This window comes from Alnus glutinosa, chromosome 4, assembly GCF_958979055.1.
Source record: "Alnus glutinosa chromosome 4, dhAlnGlut1.1, whole genome shotgun sequence".
In the NCBI taxonomy this organism is placed as follows: domain Eukaryota; kingdom Viridiplantae; phylum Streptophyta; class Magnoliopsida; order Fagales; family Betulaceae; genus Alnus; species Alnus glutinosa.
The window spans coordinates 19,105,740-19,125,535 of record NC_084889.1 but is presented as its reverse complement, the minus strand read 5'-3'; the positions used below and the strand labels follow the sequence as shown (position 1 = coordinate 19,125,535).

Genomic DNA, 19,796 nt, shown 5'->3' with positions numbered 1-19,796 from the left:
TGCAGCGATCTTCCCATATTTGTGTTTTGGAAAGAAATCCTGTAGCTGGTCGAACACTAAGTGTCGTCCGGATGTGCTGCTGAAACGTCCGGACAGATGCAAGTTGGAACAGTTCGAAGCTTCTTGACACAGAGGAAGGTCCGGACGGATGATGCTTTAGACAGTTGGGCATCTGGATGGTATATCACGTCGTCCGGATGGATGTTGCTTGACTGATGAGCGTCCTAACGGAATAACATGTCGTCCGGACGGATACAAGGGATATGACTACACTGTCTTGAAATCCGCATAGAATCTTCTAGAAACATATCTCTAAAGAAGACTTCTGAAAACTGACTGAACCCCTAATTAAAAGCATCATTGTTTATGTTACTGACTGATGAGTGTCTAGGCATTTCACTAGGCCATTCGGATGATAAATTCGGGATCCTGACTTTTGCTGAGTTGTAGACTTTGCAGAGTCTTCTTGGAGTCCGGAAATTCCTTCTTGACGCTTGTGATACTGATCTTGTCATAATAAGGCCATTTCCATATCAGAGAAATAAACTCTGAATATTTGAAGACTCTGAAATGATACGGCATCCTTGTGAAATCAGCAACATTATATAGAAGTGATTTTATCCAACAGAATGCAGCCAACACAAAAACTAACGGTCTCCATTAGGATTGGATGTTGTTACTCATATCATTCGGTATATGTTACGTATCTAGGGTATGTGACGAGGGCATTTTTGAAATTATATCTATGTCCCTCATTAAGTGAATACAAGATAAATAGCGATTTATATCCCCATTAGGTTAGGAAAGAAATAAGGGATTGATATTCCTATTAGTAGCCTAAAAATAAGGGATTGATATTCCCATTATTAAGTAGTGGGATTTTAGGAATAGGAAAATAAGGGATTTGTCTCCCTTTAGAATTAATAATATTTATTTAGGTTTTGTAATATTTATTTATCGTTTTTCGTATTTTATATTCAACTTCGTAACCTTATAAATAGGGGTCTTGAAGAATAAGAAGTTATCAAGAAAAATTATAATTCAACTCTAGTAGTTGTTTAGAAGTTTTAGAGTTCCTCAAATTACCCTAATATTAGGAGGCCCAGGATTCCTCGAACTATCCTACTCAAATTATCATTATTATTCATTGTTCGTAGTTCGTTACGGAGGTTCGTAGCATCTAGGTATCAAAGCCAAGTTCCTACAATGGTGGGTTACTATCTTCCAAAATTTGACGGTCAGAATCTTTCAGTTTGGATGTACAAGATACACCAATTTTTCAACTATTACGATACTCCCGATTATCACAGATACATGGTAGCTTCATATTATATGGAAGATGAGGCTCTAACTTGTTTGGAAGAAGGGAAAATAAGGGGAGTCTTTACAAATTTTACTGATTGGAATAGTTTTGTTAGACTAATACAAATTAGATTTGGGCACCCAGTCAAAGATCCATCCTGCCCAGAAAATCTACTAGAAATCCCGACCCCACCATCTTGCAAGGACCCAAAACCCACCCCCACTCAAAAGACAACCCCAATCACCATACCCACCGTCGCAAAACCTCAAACCAGCCACCAACCATGTCTGTCAACCGCACCATTGCTACCCTCCACGTCAGCAACTTTTTTTTTTACTTCTACGACGTTGAGGACAAGGTCCATTTGAAGAGGGTAGGAGTGTTACGTATCTAGGGTATGTGACATGGGCATTTTGGAATTATATCTATGTCCCTGATTAAGTGAATAAAAGATAAATAGCGATTTATATCCCATTAGATTAGAAAAGAAATAAGGGATTGATATTCCTATTAGTAGCCTAAAAATAAGGGATTGATATTCCTATTATTAAGTAGCGGGATTTCAGGAATAGGAAAATAAGGGATTTGTCTTCTTTTAGAAATAATCATATTTATTTAGGTTTTGTATTATTTATTTATCATTTTTCATATTTTATATTTAGCTTTGTAACCCTATAAATAGGGGTCCTGAGAAATAAAAAGTTATGAAGAAAAATTATAATTCAACTCTAGCAGTTGTTTAGGAGTTTTAGGGTTCCTCGAATTATTTTACTCAAATTATCATTACTATTCATTGTTCATCCTTCGTTTCGAAGGTCTGTAACATCTTAGTATCAGAGCCAAGTTCCTACAATGGTGGGTTACTATCTTCCAAAATTTGATGGTCAGAATCTTTCGGTTTGGATGTACAAGATACACCAATTTTTCAACTATTACGATACTCCCGATTATCACAGATACATGGTAGCTTCATATCATATGGAAGGAGGCTCTGACTTGGTTGGAAGAAAGGGAAATAAGGGGAGTCTTTACAAATCTTACGAATTGGAATAATTTTGTTAGACAAATACAAATTAGATTTGGGCACCTCGCCAAAGATCCATTTTGCCCAGAAAATCTACTAGAAAACCCAACCCCACCATCCTGTAAGGACCCAAAACCCACCCCCACTCAAAAGACAACCCCAATCACCGTACCCACCGTCGCAGAACCTCAAACCAGCTACCAACCATGTCTGTCAGCCGCACCATTGCTACCCTCCAAGTCAACATCTATTTTTTATTTTTTATTTTTAATTCTAGGACCTTGAGGACAAGGTTCATTTGAAGAGTGTTACGTATCTAGGGTATGTGACAAAGGCATTTTTGGAATTATATCTATGTCCCTCATTAAGTGAATAAAAGATAAATAGGGATTTATATCCCATTAGGTTAGGAAAGAAATAAGGGATTGACATTCCTATTAGTAGCCTGAAAATAAGGTATTGATATTCCCATTATTAATTAGCGGGATTTTAGGGATAGGAAAATAGGGGATTTGTCTCCCTTTAGAATTAATAATATTTATATAGGTTTAGTAATATTTATTTATTATTTTCCATATTTTATATTTAGCTTTGTAACCCTATAAATAGGGGTCTGGAGGAATAAAAAGTTATGAAGAAAAATTATAATTCAACTCTAGCAATTGTTTAGGAGTTTTAGGGTTCCTCGAATTACCCTAATATTAGGAGGCCCACGATTCCTCAAATTATCATACTCAAATTATCTTACTCAAATTATCATTATTATTCATTGTTCATCCTTCGTTATGGAAGTCCAGAACAGCATATCAATGAGATGGACAAGGTACTTCGAATGGAACACTAGCTAGGAGCCTTCAAGAACAACATACTAGTACTGTTCCATTAGAAATTTCTAGCATTAGTGTTAGAGTGTATGATAAACATCAAATACTTGAAATAGATATTCTCATTACTGCACATAAGAAAATGACTATTCCTTAAGCTCATTATCACAATTATAGCCCGAGCAAAGGCTAAGATATGTCAGCTAATGGCCACTGAAATGCTCCTCTAGTACGTTCATCTGCACGAGAAACACCAACTTTCTCTTCCCAAGATTTCTCCCAACCAAAAACAGTTCACTTGAAATCATCATCTCCAGGCTAGCTCGAGCAATTTATGTTAGTTATATACATTGAATAGAAAAGAGAAGAAAGTATCACCTACTTTTTGCTAAAAAAAAAAATTACTTGGATCAGTGGCCCTCAGACCTCTCTTCAAAGCGTTTGGATGTTGCCTCAAAACGGGCAGTATATCCCACTGTGGTGGGCCTCAATGATCTCTGCCGCACCATATGACAGTATTCAGGGTCATCTGACTGCCCATCTGTTCTTATCCACTGTATCATCTGATGATACATGGGGAAAAACCGCAGCTGGATGGATGCGTAGGTGAAATATGGAATGAGAGAAGAGACGAGCACAAAGAGCGTGAGGAGCCAGTAAAAAGGGGCCGGTGCACAGGCTTCAATAAAGACCTTGTAGGCAGTAGTTGATATGCTGGGATCCATTGCTCCATATCCCAAGAGGAATATATACCAGAATATGATGCCACCCCAAATGAAGAGATGCTGGACATATGTGAAATAGTTGATGGATAGCGCCATCTGACAGTTCACCACCCACACAACGCACGTGTACATAGTGGTTCCAAGGATTTCAAACCCCACAACTTCCCCTCCCTTGCGGAAGGCTTGATGATCCATTGCACGGATGCAAAAGAAGAAGATCAAAGTAGCAGTCAATACCCCATTAAGTGCCCATCCAAGGATTCGAATCCAGCTAAATAGCACGTTTTGTACACCTTCTTGGTACAACAGAGGGAACTGCAGGAGTAGCAATGCCCTTTACTTTTAACATTTCAAAATTTTCAACTTCAATTCAATAATTTGTCAATCAATATGAAATGATGGATTTACCTTGAGACACAGCCGTGCAGAGACATCCTGGTCAAACACGCCCAAGGCGATCACAGGAAGTGATGTGAAGAAAACGTTATATAGTGACAGATACCAATCATTGTATGCAGCTTGGCCTGAGAACGATGCATACACCTCAAAGAAGAAGATAGTGAAGCCAAAAGCAATGTTCTTGTAAAAGAAATAGCATATCTGCCAAAAAAAAACAAAGAAGACTATGTCAACCAGGACTTTCAATAATTTTACTACAAAAATTTCACTTGAAAATGAAATCTTCAAGCTTTTTATATTGTATGCCCATATTTCATCTAAAACCAGGTGTAAAGTTCATAATGGTGCCAAGATTACAGATATGGACTTATTGCCCAAGAGAAAATGTTTTCCTCTTGAGTTCCAGATTTGATACAAGTAAGCTACAGAATAAAAGCACATAATCTGACATTTCCAAGATAATACCATTGATGAGATCCTTCTGTAACACCAATGCCCATGCACAAGAAGCAAGCGCTCCAAATATCGAAACTGAGCAATTGCAATGTCACTTGACATCACTGCCTGGAATTTACAAAGAACTTGTCAGAAATCCATTTAAGTGAGAATTGCCAGATGGAAGTATAAAAGATGCAAAGAATAACTTTTGAGCAATCAATTTGTTCTGCATTTACCTGCATTCCCTCAACACCACTGATACCAACTCCGATATCTGCTTCTTGAAGCATTCCAACATCATTTGCTCCATCACCAATTGCTAGAATTGTGTTACCTGTTCTAATTTTGACCAGTCTTGCAACCTGCGTTATCAAGTAGCACCTATTTTCAGACTAAATTTTCCTCAAAATTCTTAGAACCTTGAGTTATGGGAATGTTGCATACAAAGGTAAGAAACAGATAGAGAGAGAGAGAGAGCGAGAGAGAGAGAGAGAGAGGTGCACAAACATTCACACGACCTGAAAATATTTAAAACATACAAATGAAACAAAGAACACTTACAAGTGCTTTTTGTTTGGGAGAAGAACGACAGCAAATGACAGATGCACAGCCAAGAGCAAGCTCTAGAAACATGTCCTTGACATCATCATCTAAAGCACAGGTGAGTGACTTCCCATCAATGATCAAAGCTAATGCCTCTGAGTTTTCACTTGATGTGGTAAGCAATTCTTTCCCCTCACTTATCTGGCGGAGGACATTAGCCTTAAATGCCTACGAATCAGAAAGATCCCGTCAAGCTCACAAGTCACAAGTCACAAGTCACAAGTCATAGCATGTTAAATTCACACATAGATTACAACTTCCTACATTGATATGGATGTCAACCATGTAGCTAAAATCCTATTTTAGAATCAATTTGGAATGTCCAAAACTAGAATCAATAGAAGCAACTTGCAGCGCATATTATTCCGTTTCACAGCAGCTGTTTTTGAACATCTGTATCAAATTCACACAAGCACCAATCTAATTGTCCCATTTACATGGGTTTACTAGCTAAATGGAAATTGGCACATACAATACAGCCAGTTGCTTCTCGTGGATATTCATAGCCCCTGCTATGCAAAAATGGGATGTGCATTTGAAATAGGTGACCTAGTTATTATATATATCATGAACAATATGGAAATAAATTGAGTATAATAGATACTCAAGATTCAATTTTCCATAAGATTCCAAGACTTAATTTTGTTTCTTCCATGTTTTATCAGATATCAGATGGAAATTGATGAAAAACTTGCATTGAGATATTGTGAATTCATTGGGCCTACTTTTTAGAAATTTTGAAAATGCTTTTCATAAGAACACATTATGTTTCTGGAGCTTCTACATTATAAGAAATGCTCATAAGAAACAGGTTTTCCTGAAAAAAATGATAAAAATCTTACATTCATTATGGAACAGTTTTTCTGGGAAACAAATGTCCCACCTAGAAAACAGAGTTTATTATGCATGCTCTGCAAAACTAATCTGTAATTGTCACCTTTCTTATGGTTGATAATGGCAAGCACTATACCATACAAGTATTATGATCATTTCGAATCATTTCATGTTAGATACTAGTTACTGTTCCAGGTTATCCTTTGACTAATGCCAAAAAAAGCTAATTTATAACAAAACAAAAAACAAAGAAAAAAAAAGAAGACATAACAGCCTTATAGAATTAGTGCTTACCACAGCAACCGCAGACTCGTCCCCTGCTTTCTCCAGCGCTTTGATTTCTGGTCCCTCTGAGCTGATTACTATTTGCTTCATTCCTTGCCTAAGCAAACTACAGGCAAAGCTGCAAAAGTAAAAGATAAAATATTAAAAATAAATAAATAAAACAAAGTCAGAAATTTTAGTTTATTGGAGTCAACATCTACTGACACTCAAAGTCATCCGCTAATCATACCCAATATTGATGGCAGTCTCCATTTTATCTCCAGTCAAAACCCATATCTTGATTCCAGCCTGTGCAAGCTTGTCAATGCATTCAGGAACCTATCCAGCAATAAGAAATGAACATTTAATGTCAATTCATGAACGCCTAAACATGTTATGAAAATGAATGACTTTTTCTGGTTAGAATAGCAACTGCGAAGGGTTTATTTCAAAGCATGAATTTAGTAATTTTTAGGATTAGCAGAAATTAGCTTAGGATATAAAAAGTAAATGAATGTTTTGACTCCTCTGCACTAGTTTTTCTGATGAACCAATTTTTTTCATTGAGACCACAAATGAGTAAGATTCCTATTTATGCTATCTATGAAGGGAGTGATTTCATTTCCTCTGGTTTCAAGTCTCTTCATTGCTTAACGTCTTAAACCTACCCCACTTTGAAGTTTGTCTTCAACTGCAGTAGCACCGAGAAGAATCAAATTCCTCTCAATCTTTTCTGCCACTTCCTCGATCATTTCATCACGGTCTGTACTCAATGAGTTCTTGGCCTTGGTAAATTCCATGTTGAACTCATTGTGTTCTTCCTCATCCAGTTCACGGTATGCAAGTACCAATGTCCTCAAACCAGCATCAGCATACTCATTAATGTGCTCCTTAGTCTGCTCTTCAAATTCACTTCCATTCTTCGCAAGTCTTTCAAACATGACACTGCTTGGGAAATAAATTAAAATTAACATAATGTGTTGAAGTTAAAAGAAATTTGAAAAATAGCACCAAGTAAATTAAATTAGCCTCATACTATGTTCAAATAAATTGAAGAATGGGAAGTATGGGGTTCAACTTTGCAAAGTCGTCAAATCAAAATATAACGCCTTCCCCTTAGCTATGATGGGAATTGCATCCCTCTTTGAGTGGAGGGATGAAGAAAGATCTCTGGCTGTCCATCTTTCTTTTTATTTGTATTTTAAGATCTATGTCATTATCAAATAACAAATTCTGCCAGTCAATGGCACAACATAAATACATGAATCACTCCATTGACCTACCTTTGCAAGCTAGGAGGATTAACAACTCTTTATAACATTTTTCAAAATCATATAACGTAATCTAAATAATTTTGAAAGTTTTGAAGTGATATTTCTCTTTACAAACCTGTCAGCACCTTTGCAAAGCAATAGTAGCTTTCCCTCTTTGTTTCTTACAATCACAGACATCCGCTTTCTTGAGCTACTAAACTCCAGGATATTCAATAGTTTATAAGTCCTGTGACAATGAAATATTCTCTTTAAGCAGAAGAGATTAGAAATATCACCATGCTACTGTCAACTAAAATTGAATGGGTGAACCAAAATGTGTGCCTTAGCAGCTAAGAACAGGATTGTTTACCAACATAAAACATATACACTAGAGGATATCTAAGTGCAAGAGACTGACCTTTCAAGTTTCCTGCCAGAGATGGGATCAAATTCATGCAGTGAGATGCTTGTTTGAGTCCTCTCATAAAATTCAAAGCCCAATTCTCTTGCTGCAATCACAAAAGCTGCCTCATCTGGTGATTCAGCTTCATAAGAAATTCCTCCAGTTTCTTCATCAACTTCAGGTATTGCAGTATGGCAGATGGCCAGTAACCGTATAAATTTCTGTATTACATCTGCGTGAGGCTCATTAACCCAATTACCATTTGTGACCCTTTCATCTATAAAATTGAACCCTTTAACGGATGTCCTTGCTTCAGTGGAATCCTCAACCTGGGCCTCTTCATCTGTCACCTCTTGAGCTAAAGGTGTCCCTTTTCTCCAAGCCAGAGCTCTCTCAACTTCCGTAACTCCATGCCCATAAGCAGTTCCAGCCACAGAACACTTGATAAATTCCATTGAGTTGCAAGTCAAAGTTCCTGTCTTATCAGAAAGTATAGTGTCAACTTGTCCAAGTTCTTCATTCAAATTTGAGGTACGGGCATGTGCCGGCTTGTCAGCTTCTTCATAGTACATGTGCAGATCTTGATTGATAAAAACACTTTGAAGAACTTTGACTATTTCTATTGAAACATACAAGGAAATGGGAATCAAATAACTATATAACATGACGGCAGTCAGAAAGTGCAAAATTGCTGCAACTGGCGCCCTCTTTGGGTTATAGTATATAGTAGTATCATCTGGTCTGAGGTACCATCTTGTCATCCTTCCATTTTCCAGGTCCTCGCTAGTTGAAATCCCAAAGAAAATTGACCCAATAAAAGACATCAACACTAGGACAGAAAACAAGTAGTAGACAATCTTATCCATCCTTTTCTCAATTTTGCTTCTCTTGGAAGGAGGATCTGTTGAATTTTGCATAACCTTTGTATCAAGACCCGTAAAGATTACCACCCCATAAATAAAATCTGTGTTTCGAAGTTTTGAGTCTCTAAGCAGAAGCTGCTGAGGTGTAAGAGGATACTGTTGTTCCTCGAGCTGCAATCCACCGACAAATGAGTACAAATTTGCATTTGGGTCTTCACAATTTATTACAGCCTTGAAAGTTTGGAAGCTTGTGTCTTCAGGGAAGTTTGAAGTTGCATCCAATGCTTGTTTTAGTTTCAAATTGGTTTCTCCATCAAGGTTCATTGTCTCAACATAGCAAATTGCTTCCTCATAACTTGAAGAGAGTAAGATAAGATCAGCAGGAAAAAATTCATCTTTTTGCACCTTCACAATATCTCCAACTTTCAAGTCCATCCATTTAGCATTATCGAATACACCATTCCCACGATGCACGTTAATCTTTCTGTTGTTCACTTCAATATCCTGATAACGTTTTTTATAAACCAGATTATGAACTCAGGGAAGAAAAAATCATAAAACTAGCGTTGAAAAGATCTGGACATTAGAAATTAAAAGAAGGAAGAGAATGAATGGGGCCTCAGGTACCAACTCTTAATCTTGAAGTGAAGACAGAATATGTACCTTAGAATTTAAAGAAGCAAATTATAACAGCAATTTTGGCATCAGTTTTTTGCAGCTAGTAGAGACAACAACAATCAAACTCCTGACCCCAAAAACCCATTTTGCATAAATTAAAAGTATCAAAAGAACCAGTTAAGAGGCAATGAATCTTCCATGAAAGAAAAAGCTAACTAAACCCATTCCAAATCTTGAGAAAATTTATCCATATTCTTTCAAAATGTATCCTACAAAGAGCCAACTCATTTCCAACAACTTGTTTTTAAAGCATGACCAACTTTGCAGGAAAAAAAAATAATTCAATGAATTCAGTTTGTAAGTTATAACGATCACTATTTATCCTAAAAGCTTAAGCTTATAAGAAAATATGAATTTATTGATTTAATTTATATTCTAACGCTCCTCTTACCGATAGAAGTGAGTAAAGATGAGAGAAAGTTACATCTAAGCTAGCAAGTGAGGTTTTAAGGTTACCTGCTTTTTTCGCCTCCAATCTTCAAGAGCCTCTTTACCCATTGTAACTCCAATGACGAGAACAAGAGGAAGAACGTTGCTGAGAGCCGAGTAAGGAGAGAGTGGTGTGAAAGACAAAATTGCACAGAGGAGAAAATATAGATTAGCAACACGCCTGAATTGCTCAAACAATGATTTGGGGAAGAAGGTGGCAAGCGTATATTTGGTATTTCTGACATAGTTGCTCCCATAATTGAGGACACCAGCCTCAAAGGAGTCGGGGTCGTTGCAATGGACTACCCTTGAGAAGCCGGGACCTCCAATCAACGAGTGTTCACCTTTGAAGGATGCTTTCCCACATGAGAAGGCATGGATTCTGCTGAAATGCTGCCTCCTTCTTCTACCACCAGCCATTTTCTGCAACTATGTTCTACTTTGCAACGTAACACTAGTAGAAAATAATGAAGAAGCTTCTGTACCAAACAGTCTTTAGAATCAGATTCCCAAAGACCTGCTTTGCAACAACAAACCCAGGAACGTATTAGGTACCAAATCCAAATCACAAACTATCAAAAGAAACAGAGAGATTTGAGCTACCAAATCCCAGAAAGAATTTTAAGACCCTTAGAATCAATCTCTCAAGCCACTAACAAAAAATCAGCATGAATACCAGTTTAATCGTCTGGAGATTCAGAGAAGCAGAACAAAGACAGGGCAATCTGCCTTTCTTTGATTTTGCTCTTTTTGCTCTTTTTGTGGGTTGGAAGCCATGGACTTGACTACACGCCAGCTTTGACTATTAGCTAGAGACTTGAAGCAACAGACTTTAAACGTGTACATGTACATGGTTTCCCCCCCCCCCCCCCCCCCATCTAAAGTCTAAACCTTTAAAGAGTTTACAGTGCAAAACTCAACTACTACTAGAACAATTTTATTTTCTCAAGTCACTAAAAACTAATAATGCAAATAAAATTGGAAACTTCCAACAGCTCTTTATCAACTGCTCAAATATATATATATAGAAAGTAAGTAATATAAGCGTCAACAGCTAAATTAAAATATAAATAAATAAAAAATGAAAAAAATGGTTGGAGTACTAGTCACGTCTTTAGCTTCTAGAAGGTCAATGAAAAAGAGAATGACATACGCAGAGACGTGGAATGTAGCATAGCCATTCTCGGCCTGGTTTTCTCTCTGCCTGTGAAGCTACACAGGAAAACTGAACCAACAAAAATAAACCTTTTTGTCCGTAAGAGCAGGCACTAACTCTGGAACAAAGTTGTCAGAGAAAGACAGAGTGTAGTTTGATATTTATTAAGGTAACTCTATCAATCAATTGTTGAGTAGGCTACTATTTTAATATTGTGGATAAAAGTAGTTTGGACTATTATTTCATGACAATTTTGAGCGTATGCATCATGTATTTCTTTTTTCTTGGACTTAAGTAACATATATATATAAAATCTTGTGTACGGAACTATCTAAAATATAATATTACTACATATGTTACAAAAAAGAACTGCTTTCTTAATCTAAGCCACCCACCAAACCATGCATGTTGTACTAAAAATGTGAAATTGCAACCATTGAATTGGGAGTCCAATTAAGCTTATTCAATGCCTCGAAAAGTAGAAAATAATATTTCTATTTTGGTAGCTACGTGGAGGTACGTTACGTTATAATTTTGGGGTTGACCAAGTGCCCAAGTTTATCATGCTACAAAATGAAAGGTGTGGGTCAAAATTTGCTGCCCATATTGGTTTGACTTTACTGGAGTTTCTGTTTGAGACTATAATTTTTTTTATTTTTTTATTTTTATTTTTTACTTCATTTAATCATCATCTCTGGGACACACACAAATGACAATTAAAAGCCAAATTCGAACCAATTTTATGTAAATAAAAGATAAACAAAAATTAATTATATTATTAGATTGGCGATTGGAAAAGCAAGAAGCCGCTACCGCGAGAGAAACGGATATAAAAAAAAGAATGCACCCACCCACCATGTTATCGTTATTGGTTTTCTCTTTGACTTTTTCTTATTGAGATTTAAATTCATTTTTATACGAATCACAACCACTCATTTAGTTTGTTGTGAATGATTCAGCCCTGGCCCGCACATGCATTCAATTACCTCGGACCGTACCCCAATAAATTAGGCAATTCATTTTTAATTAAATTTTCAAATTCTTATACAACTCTTCTAACCATCACAACCTGCCCCTCAAATTCCAAAAACATGGCTCTACGTACTTGCATTCATGATTCATTAATCAGTTTAAAGAATCTTTTTGTATTTTTTAAATTTTAAGACATTCATGTATAATTTTCAAAATCTTAATTTCAAGGAAATGTCAAGAATGAGTAGATTCGGGTGACCTTTAAAATTTTTATTGATTTTGTAGTTAATTATTATTGAATTTTGATCAAATTATTATTTTAAAGGTTGTCTCAGTTTTTATCCAACCAAATCCAATAATTTATGCCTAAACAACCCCTCACCTCTTTAGCTGAGTGCCATTGTCGAAATCTGCCCAAGGCCACCACCATTCGCAAGAACTCATAATTTCTGTTTCCAAGAACTCATAATCTAAAATTCCTCATTTTTTAAGTGGAAGAATTAAAAACTTATAAAGAAGGAAACGAAGAAATGTGAATTAAGGACACGTGATTTTTGGTTTGTTTGGCTCGTCTTAGCGTGCGAGGTGACGTTGGCAATCAATGGGCTCTGAAATGTACGTTGTTTTGAACAATAGATGGATGGAATTTAGCCAAATCTTTCAAATCCTTTGTTCAGATTTCAACAAAGTACAACTGATAATTTTATACCTTTTTGTGTTGTTCTAAAAATTTTAATAATTAATTTTTGCAGAAAAAGAATCAAACTTTGGTCAATTTTGTATCAAATGGCAAAAGACTAATCATTATTGACATTTTTAAAATAAATGGGTCAATTGCAAGACCTCCAGACCTCCAGCCCTCCATCTCTAAACTTTGGTACAGATTCACAATTAATTATGTTTCGAATAAAAATTTGACGTAAAAGAGGGGCCGAATCTTATCTATATCAGAGAAAAATTATGTTAGAATAGAAAGAGAGCTACCTCCTCGAGCGGTGTTATGTGCACAACTTGTGGACAATAATCTTTATAATGTGTAATGATATTTTAGTATTTTTTTTTTAATTATTAATCATATGAATTGTTGTGCACAAATTGTACAAATATTATTACACACCTCCAATTACATAATACTGTCAATATCTTTCTGTACACCAAAAAAAGAAAAACAAAAGAAACAAATTGAGAAAGTTGCTCCAAGGGTGGCCTGCAAAACAATAAGGTTTTTTTTTTTTTTTTTAAGCAGAAAAATACAACTCATGCATTAAGACTTATAAACAGTTTCATGTATAGTAGATGAGATGATACACTGGGATTTTATCTCTTTGAGCTTTGGGCAGTCATTCCATTGCAGGTGCTGACCGGCCCAATAATATTATTTTGGCGACTGCAGATCGAAGAACTAAATTAAACCGCGAAGCAACCAATTGCCCCTGTTACCTAAACGAAATTCAAACATCTATGCGCCAACAGTTTTCTTAGGAAACCCACGCCGAAAAAGATATGGGAGCATCATTCTCCCCCTATTACTAGGGCAATTGGCTTTTAATGTCAGCTTACCCGTAACAAAGAGAAGATTATCGGAGACACCCCTGCCAGTAGGGACAGGTGGAGGCGGGTTGAGAGGGGACAACTCAGCCTCCAATTTTGTTTTGGAAAAAGACTCCTGTAAAATTGTTGTGCAGATTTTTAAAGACATTGAGTGGGACCCAACCCACCACATGAATCTTATTCTATTTTTCTACGAAGGTGCACAAAAATTGCACAACTGTTATGCACTAATCTAAGTCTCTCTTGTTTTAGCCTTGGTAGGACTTCCCCTTGACCCTTGGTTGCACACCCTCATCCATTTAACGGGAGGCAAAAATTCTCTGAGAAACGGGATACGTGATGTCTCTATATACTTTCTCGTTTTATCATTGTTTTTGTGTAACTGTGTTTCAGAGCTTTAGGGCTAACCGGCTAAAGAACGAAGGAAGAAGACGACTTCACAAAACGCTGCATTTTAAGTTCCCCCTCGCCGCTGGTTATAAGACTAAAAAAACATTGGTTATAAACGACGCCATTACTCATATATAATCTACCTCAGTAATAAAAACATGTAGACCTGTATAAGAGACAAAAAAAAAAAAAAAAAAAAAAAAAAAGAAGTGTTGTCCTGTTTGACATTTGTAATGGTAAAAGTAGTTTGATAAAACTCTGGCCATATACTCAAACACCTTTCTAATTAAGATAATAGTTGTTTTATCACTCCATAATCCCCTTAATGCAATCTAATCTTACCCATTAAAAAAATCGAGCATTTCCAGCTATGAAAGTTGTTTTACTTTTTTTGTTTTTCAAGAAAGTTGTTACAACAAGACTTCATAACAAAATGAGTAATGAGCTTCTTGCAAATAATTTAGTTGTCTAAATTGAAAGGAAAATTTATGAGAGTTTCAATTCAAATTCGATACTTAATGCAATTTTAGACACTTTGTGTAATGTCCAAGACATTACTCGAATATTTAAAATATAAATTAGAATAAATAAATTATTAGAGTTAGTAAAATGGCAAGAAAACACTAAGGAAACATTTAGAAAACACTCAAAATCAAGTTTCTGGAAGTCGTGTCTAGACGAACATCGGATGGGGTCTAGACGGAGAAGCAAAATGCCCAAATGGACATACTGACTGGTGTGTCCAGACACGCATGGGACATGGACAGGATACAAGTTCCAGAATGTCAATTCTGCAACGCATATCCGAATAGCCACTTATCGTGTCCAGACACTACGCAATATAAAAGGGAAATGAGCTCATTTTAGCTCATTTTTCCAGAAATTGCTATCCCTCACTCGTTTTTCCTTAGGGTTTTCATCTAAAACCCTTGATCCACGAAGATCTAAGCCTCCAACCTCAAATCTAACCTCAGAAACGTGATCTACGAAGCCGATCTACGTTTCTACCGATTAGTTTGAGGTAATTTCGTAAACCCTTGTTATTTGAGATTTTGGGTTGATTCTTGGAAGATTGAGTTTAATCTTCCAATATTCTTTAGGTTTTGCATGTTTTGGAGCTTCCTAAATGATCTCCAAGCTCCGGGTTGTGTTTGGGTGAATCTTGGTAAGTTTTCCAAATCCCTAGCTTTTTGTGTATTTGTTTAAGTTGTGATTTTAAGTGCCTAACCCTAAAGATTATCTTATGGGTTAGTGTTTTGTGTTAATGGGTTATTGATTGGAACCCTAGAAATTCTATGGGTTTTCCATGGGTCTAGCTCTCGAGCAATTTAAGAGTTAAATATGAGTGTAGTGTAAGAAAATGCTAAATGTGTGCAGTGTATTGATTTCAGTTGTACATTGGAAGGCATTGTTTAGGAATCCATAAGTTGAGCCTAATATCCGCATAGCTAATATGAGTATTCTACTCACTGAGAAAAAGTTACTATGTTTTTAAGTATTTTATAGAAATGCTAAATGATATGCTTGTTTGATGCGAACCGACAATATGTTGAGTATGTGTGTTTGAGTGTTTTAATTACTTTCAATTATGTTGAGATATGAATATGAAAACATGATTTGAACGGTATTTTGATGAAGTTTTATTATGTGTTCTAAATGACAAGTCTGAATTAATATATATTTTAATTGAGTTTTACTGGGGTTGTGATGTAAATTGTGTAATTTGTGATTACGAAAATGACCCGTTGAAATATTTTCTGTTTTTATGAGAAAATTATGTGTTAAAAGCATGAACATTTTCAGTAAAGGTATAATGTGTGAAATGCATAATACACTATAATAATCAAGCAAGTCTCCAGCATCACGCTAATGGACAAGTCCGTGAGAGCAAGTCCTCAATGTTGTAAAGATAATAAAAGACCACTGGGTTGGTGATCCCTTTGTCATTGTGTTGGAAAAGATCACTGGGCTGGTGTTCCCTTTGGCATTGTGTTGGAAAAGACCACTGGGCAGGTGTTCCCTTTGGCATTGTGTTATAAAAGATCACTGGGATTGTGAAGACCCCCCCCCCCCCCCTTTTTTTTTTTTCATAAATCATTTGCATAAACATTAATTTCTTAAAATATAAACGGATCTTCATAGTGGCACAACGATGTGTCGCAAAGCCAACAAATAGTACATGTCCCATATCATGTACCTGATAATCAGAGTATAACATACATCTATCTATGTAGCGGAAAACATAAACCTGAATAGCATAAATCCTAACTTATACATTTATCACAAATAATTACAACAAAGAGCCATTTAACATCTATCCATTTAAGTCTTATCAACACATTAATTATATAACAATAATGGCTTGACAGTACAAGTGTCACAGGTGACACAAGCCATAAATCCAAACCTATAAAACAGTAGACACCCGTGGTCCAACAATTACAACCATCGTGGCAAGCTTCAGTCATAATTCCCAAGTACACTTTCTACAACACCATAAACTACGACCAGAGTACCTGCAGTCAAAGGAACATCATCTATACGGTTGTGGGAGTAGCCACATCCGTATAGGTGAAAGTATGAGTTCACTGCCTCGGTAATCATTACCGAGGCCTTAGTGGAATAATACTCACTAAGTATACAATAGACACAAACATAAATGCATGCAGGGTTCAACAGCGTTATTCACAAATCATTAAGTTCACACAACACATTATCGAGTACAAGTCACATTGTTCATCATACACTTATATATTATCACAGTTTCTACTAACAATATTCCACGCATACCATAAACAATATTTCACATATCTCACGAGATCTAGCACTTCAATGCTAGGCTTACTGTCAACACCACCCGTAAAGTTACGACCCACAGGGTACACATCTCACCTATGCTAGCACTTCAATGCTAGGCTTACCGTCAACACCGCCTGTAAAGCTACCACCCGTAGGGCACACATCTCCCATGTACTAGCACTTCAATGCTAGGCTTACCACACATCTCACAAGTGCTAGCACTTCAATGCTAGGCTTACCGTCAACACCGCCCGTAAAGCTACGACCCGCAGGGCACACATCTCACGTGTGCTAGCACTTCAATGCTAGGCTTACCACACATCTCAGCCAAGAGCTACTACCCTCTGGCCTACCACTCATCTCAGTCAATAGCTTCTACCCTATGGCCTACCACTGTGCTAGATACTACAACACTGGACTTACCATCTATCAACTATCGGGTTATTATAATACCAAAGCATCCATACTATATATATATCACATGTGTATTCCCAAACATCTTTCTTTTAACACATACCACATTCCACAACAAACTCATATTTAACACATAATCTCATACTACACAAATCATCATTCCAACTTCATGTTATTTAACCCCAAGCCATTTCAAGCATTTCAATATAAACTTATCATTGCAATTCTCACAACTCAATCACATATATTTTTAACCTCTATTCCATAATCATAAATACAACCAACTTCATCAACGTCCATTTATCATTACAATTCTCAATCCAAATATCTCACAAACTCATTCACATATATTTTCATGCATATCTTCAATATCAATTCATCAACATATATCATATTCACAACACAAATCTCATGCAATCTTCAATGTCAATTCATCAACATATTTTATTTTTCACAATATAATTCATAATTACATATACCAAATCATCATCATAGAATTAATATCAAATTAAACTAAACGTAACAATTCATATATCTAAATTCATAAGATCCCTCAATGAGTAGAATATTCACCTTGGTTGCATTGGACCCATAACTCGAATATCCCCATATTCTAGTTACCTTGAACTCACCGTTGGAGAACAATTGAAGCCTTCGCCTTACGTGTCTACAAACATTTATGATATTAGACTAAGCTATTGAACTCTATACTCTATGACACATAAACTACCCGCGTGCTCACACATCGTATCACACACTTCTAACTCTAGCTGGTACCTTAAGCTATTATTAGGTATACCATTGGTTCTAGGTTTACACTTTACCTTGTTTATTAATTATAGGGTGTATTTACTATTTTTATTAGCTTGCATCATTATTAGCTATTAAGCTTTATAATTTGTTTATTCACTAAAGCTAAGTGTATTCGATCCATATGCATATATATACACACACATATATGTATAGAAGGCTTATTAAACTTAACGTAGCCTCCTAACTCACTTAAGTATTTCATATTACCTAGGTAAACACATTAATCATCTAATTACATTTAGCAAATGACTCTGGAGCCAATTATTTGAATGATATACAACTCTTGTTCTTTTAATCTTAACCACTACATTCAACACTTTTACTCTTATTAGTTTCTAACCCTCCAAGTAGTTTTGGTTTAGGACTTTAATCTTATCTAACATACTAATTTTATAACTCTTATTTCAAACTAGATTATAATCACATATTGAATATATATTCATTTACTAAAGCTTATACATAGACTTCAAAGCTAAACATTATGCTTAGGCTCTAGGTTTAATTCATGCTTTACTATATCACTTAAAACTCCTAGACAACATATAAATCGTACATCTACAATTCAATAATTTAGTTAAACCTAAGCGATACATGGAAGTCATAAAGTCTCCAAACCCTTCCAACAATCACGGCTCGTGGACATAACCAAGTGATCCTACTAACACTCTAAACCACATAACCATATTCATAAGTCAATACAAACCTATAAATAAGTCCCTACTAAAATTAAAGCCTCAAAACATACTTAAAACATTCAAACAACTTCATTCCACTTAAATCTTTCTCCAATCAACAATTAACAACATATCTATAAATATCGAAATCAACTTCTCTATTAGTCATAAAATCCCTATCAAACCAACATTCCATAACAATTCACCACAACTAAAACTACATACCCATCAATATCAACAATAATATTCTCAAACCAATGGTCTCACAAATAAACCCACATCAACACCAAATTTACAAATCTAAAACCACCAAAAATCATCTAACCACATACCAACAAATCCAACTGAAAAATGAAATTGACTTCTAAAATAAAGGCAAGTGTGTGCACATAGTGTTAACAAAAATTAACAATGCGGAAAATAAATAACATAAGAATTTTTGTTAACGAAGTGGAAACTCAAGATGAGAAAAACCACTTTGGGGCAGCCAAACCCAGGATATCAACTATTCAGAAGACAAGACTAGTTACAAGATAGTAGCACTCACATACCCTTGATGTAGTGGTCGTACCTTGCACTCTAACGTGTAGCCTAACACGAATGCCTCCCAACCAGGTCTCCTACCTGAAGGGGTCTTCAATGGAATCCTTTATCTTAGGGCTGACCCCTAAGATAGACTTCAGTTTAAGCGCAGCAACAGCACACACAACAACGGCTTTAGAGAGAACAATTCAGCTCAATAACCTCACAAAATAACTCTCTAAGCACTAGTGGAATTCAGTACCGAATTCTTGCAATTCTCAAGCACAGGGGCCTCTATTTATAGGCTGAGGGCTCAAATGAGCGTCTGGCTTGATAAAGCTAGGCATCGTCCTGACGGTGGTTATAAGCCGTCCGGACAGACAACTGTGAGACCGAAATTCCAAAAATTTCGCTGAAGATCTTTCCTGTTTGAGAGCGGTGAGGCACTGTCGCTCGGATAGTCGC

General features: G+C 36.1%; 1 protein-coding gene across 2 annotated transcripts; it reads right to left on the bottom strand.

Annotated features, from left to right (window-relative positions):
• Positions 1 to 3,255: 3,255 nt before the first annotated feature.
• Positions 3,256 to 10,905, bottom strand: LOC133865879 (putative phospholipid-transporting ATPase 9). Of its 2 annotated transcripts, XM_062302388.1 has the most exons (12): positions 10,717 to 10,905; positions 10,068 to 10,557; positions 8,086 to 9,437; positions 7,804 to 7,914; positions 7,083 to 7,359; positions 6,665 to 6,753; positions 6,445 to 6,553; positions 5,275 to 5,484; positions 4,950 to 5,075; positions 4,741 to 4,839; positions 4,285 to 4,476; positions 3,256 to 4,191 (listed from the first exon to the last, which is right to left on the bottom strand). In XM_062302388.1, exons 2-12 carry the CDS (start codon positions 10,458 to 10,460, stop codon positions 3,562 to 3,564), a joined length of 3,588 nt encoding a protein of 1,195 aa, XP_062158372.1. In that variant the 5' UTR covers positions 10,461 to 10,557; positions 10,717 to 10,905; the 3' UTR covers positions 3,256 to 3,561. The 2 variants fall into 2 exon arrangements, with proteins under 2 accessions (XP_062158372.1, XP_062158373.1); XM_062302389.1 differs by having other exon boundaries at positions 10,068 to 10,905.
• Between the last annotated feature and the right edge of the window lie 8,891 nt (positions 10,906 to 19,796).